Raw genomic sequence first — 7,404 nt, forward strand, 5'->3', positions numbered from 1 at the left:
ATTCCAGTGCTGGTATGGAGGAAGCCCTGTTGCGGATGTTCTATTGGCAATGGATAACTGGTGTTGGAGCCTGCTGACTCAGCACTAGATCAGCTCCTTACAGGGACTGCTGCATGTGGAGCAAACACAAAACCTGCTGATAAATGATTTTCTATTTCTGCCCCACTCTAAATGGCCCCGACCAAACGTTCCATTTCTTTTGTGCTTCGCCTGCCCAGCTCTTGCTCTGGGCTTGTGAAATCTCTTGTAAAAAAATAATAATCTTAAAACAGGCTCAGAACCTGCCCATTATATGCCATTACTTACCATTGGTTAGTCCCTCCCACCCTTCCCCAGCTGTCTCTTCTGTTTCCCTGTCCTCCCGCTGTCCATTGTTTTTACCTGCCTCCACGCTCCCCACCTTTCTTCCGCTGTCCATTGTGTTTATCTACACCTGGACCTTCTCCTCCCTCGTCATGTGCATCCCTTCCCATTGTAGGAAACAAAGCTTTATTTAACTTCCTGCTGTGCGTTGTGGTTCCTCACTCCTGAGGGTGTGAACCGGATTTAATGTAGCCTGGCGGCAGTCAGTTTTACCACACAGCTCCGTTTAGTGCTTCATTAAGTGTGCAGCCATTCCAGGACCGGCAGTTCCGCAGCTTCTTGACAGAGGTTTTACAGGAAGTCAAGTGAAAGGTAACATCGAGGACAATGAGGACATACTCATCAGTGAGTAACCCTGGAACTCTTAATTGTATGCCTTCTTGTGGGTGGAGTTAGGCGAGTTTAGACAACAGGTGCGCATTTTATGGGCACGTTATATTAACTTACATGGTGCCTTCCATTCTTAACATGCTCGGGTGACACTAGAACAAAACGTTGTGACACTTTTTACCCAAATGTTCCATAAGCATGAGTGCTTTTTAAATTTTGTATAAAGATTGACAATGTGTTTTAAAAAGCACGTCCCTGGCCAGCTGGTAGTGGTTTTGCAGTTTATGTGACAGTAACAGAGATGTGCTAGGGTCGCGGGCATGTTTGATAGTAAAATGACTTAATCATGTTCAATGTTTTAAATAAAAATGCATATAAGTGCAGATACTATTTAGCGTTCCTGTTTACTCCTGAGAAAGGCCGATGCTCTCCCAATACATTTATTGCAGCGGTGCTGAGAAGGGCAGGATCTCTCTTTCTCAAATTAAAGACGGGGAAGGGACTAAGTACTAGACAGTTCCTGACCATTTAAACCACTGCTCGTGTTATATGCTTCATCCTTCAAGCTAGCACTTAACACATTATTTATGAGAAGGTAGTAAGTTTGTAATTTCAATACAGTTCAACACTACTCACACTCCGTCTGACTGCACCTCAGAGCTATCTTCTTTAAGAAAAAGAAAATCTTCATTAACACTCCTTAACAATAACTAGCACTCCATAAGAATAAGAGTACATGCGGTTTGCAGGCCCACCATGTCCCTCCCACACTCTCCTACGTTCTTCTTCTCTTACCCTGGCCACCTAGAGCGCTGTAATTTTCTTTACTTTCACCCATCTTGCATATAAAGCCTGGCTGCTGTGCATCATTTCTAAAAAAACATTGACAAAATATACAGATCTCGCATAGGCGAAACCTATGCTTGTTTACTATCGGCACGTATTATTTCCTTCTCTGCTTTATTGCGTACATTGCCTACTGACTGTTGTATTTTCCAGACAATATCCTGTTTCTGTTGTAATTCTTAGGGGCACGGATTAGGTGTGAAATGTTTGTATAATATGCGCATATATATATTCACTTTCTGGGCTGTTTATTTCAAATGTGCTTTCACTCAAAGAAACTCCATGTATTATTGCAGAACTTGAATGGAAGCTGACAGAAGTAGGTGCCATATGCTCTGACATGGAAAAAGATAACAGGAAAGAAATTGATGAGAAAATGGAGCCTTCAATTAGAAGTACATCTTTTCACAACTCAGATGAGGATCTCTGTGATGATTCACGTGATGAACTTAAAGTCCAAAATTAACACTGATAGCAATATGTAACAAGTACTATTTGGAATGTTGGCTAGGATAAATTCTTTCTGACGTTTTATCAACCTTGCCACATTACCATTCCTTGTGATGGAAATGTCTTTGTACATGAAGTGTTAATTAAAGAAAAAAAACATACTGCTGTTTGACAAACTGCTAAGTCTTGGTGTCCAGTTCAGTTCACAAAAAAGTACTCTTTTTTTTTACTGGCAGAATATCAGCATTAATGTAGAAGAAGACTGAGTTATTGAATAAGTTGTATGTTCCCCAAGAAGAAGTGGTCATTATTATTCATAGAAACTCCTTATCTCCAGCCGTCAATTAGATACAACCAACATTTCTTTCCAGAAGGACCCCATCTTAGAAAAATCGACAACTTCATATTGCTAAATCAAAAACCTAAAGTTTCTGGTAATTTTTTAGCCCTAATTTCATTTATAAATACTGGTAAATGCTTAAAAACAAAACGTTTGGGGCCAGATGTATGAACAATGCTAATCGTGCACCAACATTTACCTAATTCATTCTGTTATTACGTACCAGCCTATGTACTAATAGGTCAGTCTGCAAAAACCCAATTGATAGGTGTAGGAAAATGCCACTGTTGTCATGGCCACCCCCCACTTTTTGCCTAGTGTTGATGTCAGCTTTGATTGGAAGTGTGCTGGGACCCTGTTAACCACGCTCCAGAACCAGTGTTCTTTCCCTAAAACTGTACCTTTGTTTCCACAATTAGCATAGCCCTGGCACACAGTTAAGTCTCTTGTAAAAGGTACCCTTGGTATCAAGGGCCCTGTGGACAGGGAAAGTCCCTAAGGGCTGCAGCATGTATTATGCCACCCTTAGGGACCCCTCACTCAGTACATGCACACTGCCTTGCAGCTTGTGTGTGCTAAGGGGGAGAAAATAAAAAGTCGACATGGCACTCCCTTAAGGGTGCCATGCCCACAAACCACTGCCTGTGGCATAGGTAAGTCTCCCCTCTAGCAGGCCTTACAGACCTAGGACAGGGTGCACTATACCACGGGTGAGGGCATAGCTGCATGAGCACTATGCCCCTACAGCATCTAAGTCAATCCTTTAGACATTGTACGTGAGGGTAGTCATAATGAGTATATGGTCTCGGAGTTTGTCATTACGAACTCCACAGCACCATAAGGGCTACACTGAATACTGGGAAGTTTGGTATCAAACGTCTCAGCACAATAAACCCACACGGATGCCAGTGTGGGATTTATTAAAAAATGCACACAGAGGGCATCTTAGAGACATAACATAACATAACATGGTCTATGCCAGCCTGCCACTTCCAGACAAGTTTCTGACCACATGGGGTGAGTGCCTTTGTGCAATCTGTAGTTAGAAACAAAGCCTGCCTGGGTGGAGGTGCTTCACACCTCCCCCTGCAGGAACTGTAACACTTGGCGGTGAGCCTCAAAGGCTAAAACCTGGTGTTACAGTGTCCCAGGGCACTCCAGCCAGTGAAGATGCCCAGCCCTTGGTCAAGCCCCCACTTTTGGCGGCAAGTCGAGAGGGATAATGGGAAAAACAAGGAGGAGTCACCACCTCAGCCAGGACGACCCTTAAGGTGTACAGAGCTGAAGTGACCCCCTCCTTGAGAAATCCTCCATCTTGCTTTGAAGGATTAGGACCAATAGGAATAGGGATGTGCCCCTCTGCCCAGAGGGAGTGGGCACAAGGAAGGTGTAGCCACCCACCGGGACAGTAGCCAATGGCTACTGTCCCCAGACCCTAAGCACACGGCTACCCTAACCAAGCTCTTCGAATTCCTAATGACCTCAAGAAAGAAGAAGGACTGCTGAGCTGAAAACTCAGCAGAGAAGAGAAGGAGACACCATCTGGCATGGCCCCAGCCCTACCGGCCCGTCTCCTGGTTCAAAAAGCTGCAAAAGAAGAAGCAACGCGTTCTGCAGGGCCAGCGAACCCTGAAAAGCCTCCAGGGGACTTCCAGCATTACCGAGGATCGAGAAACTCCCATGGACAGCAGACCTGTCCAAAAAGAAGTAAAAAAAAACATCTTTAAAGGGACTCTCACCTCACTCCAGCAGCGCAAGTACAACTACTCTGCACCCAACGCCCCCAACGCCCCCAGCCTGTTTCCAGAGAAACTAACTAGCCAGAGAGGATCTCCAGCCGATTCCGAATACATGTCCACCCTGGTCTGACCTCTCTACATCCCCACGATGACACCTGCAGAGGGAATCCCGAGGACCCCCTTGACCAGGACGAAGATATCCATCACCTGGAGAAGCACTGCATCTGTAGCCCCTAGGCCAGAGAAAAAACAACCACGGGTGGAGCAACAACCAGCAGGCAGCCCTCACCCTTACCCAGCCATTGGCTTGCCCGAGAGGCCCCGCTGTGCCCTGCCTGCAGCGCCTAAGTGACTCTCGGGTCCCTCCATGGAGTTCTATTGAGAACCTGACGCCATGTTTGCACACTGCACCCGGCAGCCCCTGTGCCGCTGAGGGTGTGGTTTTTGTGCCTACTTGTGGTGCTTCTTCAAATGCCCTGGTCTGCCCTCTGACGACGCAGGTAGACCGGAACTGGAGTACCCCCTATCTCCATTTGGCTCCTGTTTGACATCTGCACCTAAACGTTCTAAGTATTACTACACAACGTACCTTTCATTTAATGTACTTACCTACTAAATGAATCTTGTGGTTCTAGAAATAAATTAACAAAAGAATATCTTTCTATATAAAACATATTGGTCTGGAGTTAAGTCATTGAGTGTGTGTTTTCACTTATTGCTTGTGTGTGTACAACAAATGCCTAACACTACCTTCTGGTAAGCCTAACTGCTCAACCACACTACCACAAATAGAGCATTAGCATTATCTATTATTGCTTCTGTCAAGCCTCTTGGGGACTCTGTGCACACTACATCTCATTTTGATATTGTATATACAGAGCCAGCTTTCAATAATAGGAGATCGTAATTCAACCTACCTCATGAATATTAGTAAAGTAGATTACAAATCGAGACCCTCTATGAATCGCAGCTATAACAGGGATGGTGATTGGCTGAGGTTAGCAGACCACCATTGTAGGAAGTTGGCTCTGTATATACTATTTCATACTCAATTTAGGGATGTGTTTAGGTCTGGGAGGGCAGTAGCCAACGGCTACTAGCCCTGAGGGCTGAGCCCTCTTTGTGCCTCCTCCCTGTGGGGAGGGGGCACATCCCTAATCCTATTGGGAGAATCCTCCATCAGCAAGATGGAGGATTTCTAAAAGTTAGAGTCACCTCAGCTCAGGACACCTTAGGGGCTGTCCTGATTGGGGAGTGACTCCTCCTTGTTTTTCTCATGATCTCCTCCAGCCTTGCCGCCAAAAGTGGGGGCAGTGGCCGGAGGGGAGGGCATCTCCACTAGCTGGGATGCTCTGTGGCGCTGTAACAAAGGGGGTGAGCCTTTGAGGCTCACCGCCAGGTGTTACAGTTCCTGCAGGGGGAGGTGAGAAGCACCTCCACCCAGTACAGGCTTTGTTCCTGGCCAAAGAGTGACAAAGGCACTCTCCCCATGTAGCCAGCAACATGTCTGGTGTGTGGCAGGCTGCTAAAACTAGTCAGCCCACACTGGAAGTCGGGTATGTTTTCAGGGGGCATCTCTAAGATGCCCTCTGGGTGTATTTCACAATAAAATATACACTGGCATTAGTGTGCATTTATTGTGCTGAGAAGTTTGATACCAAACTTCCCAGTTTTCAGTGTAGCCATTATGGTGCTGTGGAGTTCGTGGATGACAGACTCCCAGACCATATACTCTAATGGCTACCCTGCACATACAATGTCTAAGGTTTTGCTTAGACACTATAGGGGCATAGTGCTCATGCACATATGCCCTCACCTGTGGTATAGTGCACCCTTCCTTAGGGCTGTAAGGCCTGCTAGAGGGGTGACTTATCCATGCCATAGGTAGTGTGAGGTTGGCATGGCACTCTGAGGGGAGTGCCATATCGACTTAGTCATTTTCTCCCCACCAGCACACACAAGCTTGCAAGCAGTGTGCATGTGCTGAGTGAGAGGTCCCCAGGGTGGCATAAGACATGCTGCAGCCCTTAGAGACCTTCCCTGGCATCAAGGCCCTTGGTACCAGGGGTACCAGTTACAAGGGACTTACCTGGGTGCCAGGGTTGTGCCAATTGTGGAGACAAAGGTACAGTTTAGGGAAAGAACCCTGGTGCTGGGGCCTGGTTAGCAGGTACCAGCACACTTTCAAATCATAACTTGGCAACAGCAAAGGCAAAAAGTCAGGGGGTAACCATGCCAAGGAGCCATTTCCTTACACAACACCCCCCCAAACGAAAGAGGATGAGACTAACTTTTCCCAAGAGAGTCTTCATTTTCTAAGTGGAAGAACCTGGAAAGGCCATCAGCATTGGCATGGGCAGTCCCAGGTCTGTGTTCCACTATAAAGTCCATTCCCTGTAGGGAGATGGACCACCTCAACAGTTTTGGATTTTCACCTTTCATTTGCATTAGCCATCTGAGAGGTCTGTGGTCAGTTTGAACTACAAAGTGAGTACCAAAGAGGTATGGTCTCAGCTTCTTCAGGGACCAAATCACAGCAAAGGCCTCCCTCTCAATGTTGCTCCCCATGGGGGCACATTACTGTTGGCCATTTCTGCCTCCCTTGGGGCAGATCGGCCTATTTTTGTAAGGCCCATCTGCCCCCAAAGGGGCAGAAAGCCCACCAGAGACCAGGGAAAAAAAAGAGGATGGGGATATGGCCATACCCCGACCCCAAATAAATGGAGAGAAAGTTGTTCTGCCCACCGGTGGGCAGATGGGGCAGTTACCCCCGATCCACACCCCAGGAGGGCAGAAAGTCTACTCCATGCCAGGGAATTAAAAAAAAACTAAAAATAGTGTGGTGGTGGCTACCAACCAGTATGGGCATGGTTATGCCCCCACCACAACTGAAAGTGGTAACAGTCTTTCAGCTCTCCCCCTGCACACTAAGACATCTTATCCCACGGCAAGCAAGAGGACATTCGATTATTTTGGGTTTCGGTTTTACATTTGGGCCACAACAGCTTGTGTAACTCTCAAAAACGTCCCACTTGGAATGGTGAGGGCTGCACATTTTGGATTTTGGAATGCTGCCAGAAAGAAAAATCGACGAGACCTAGACACATCTGAAAACTAAACAATTCTGGCCCACTTGTCAGCCTAAAAACGTTTTTCTTCAAACTGCCCTTTTGGCCCCATTTTGGCTCCCCCTCATTTTCGACATGTTTTGGCTCTTCCCTGTCACAGGCACTTGGCCCACCTACACAAGTGAGGTATCATTGTTACCGGGAGACTGAGGGGAACGTTGGGCGTTGTCCCACTGCGGTGATCCCACACAGAAATGTGGGAAAATGT

General features: G+C 46.7%; 1 protein-coding gene across 1 annotated transcript in view; it reads left to right on the top strand.

The window, feature by feature from the left end:
• PDCL2 (phosducin like 2) overlaps positions 1–2,005 on the top strand; it is a 403,093-nt gene extending 401,088 nt beyond the window's left edge. Inside the window, exon 6 of the mRNA XM_069205848.1 lies at positions 1,836–2,005. Within this exon, the coding sequence (XP_069061949.1) occupies positions 1,836–2,005 (170 nt within the window). The remainder of the gene's footprint in view (positions 1–1,835) is intronic.
• Positions 2,006–7,404: the final 5,399 nt, after the last annotated feature.

Source organism: Pleurodeles waltl, chromosome 1_2, assembly GCF_031143425.1.
Source record: "Pleurodeles waltl isolate 20211129_DDA chromosome 1_2, aPleWal1.hap1.20221129, whole genome shotgun sequence".
NCBI classification, from domain to species: Eukaryota; Metazoa; Chordata; class Amphibia; order Caudata; family Salamandridae; genus Pleurodeles; species Pleurodeles waltl.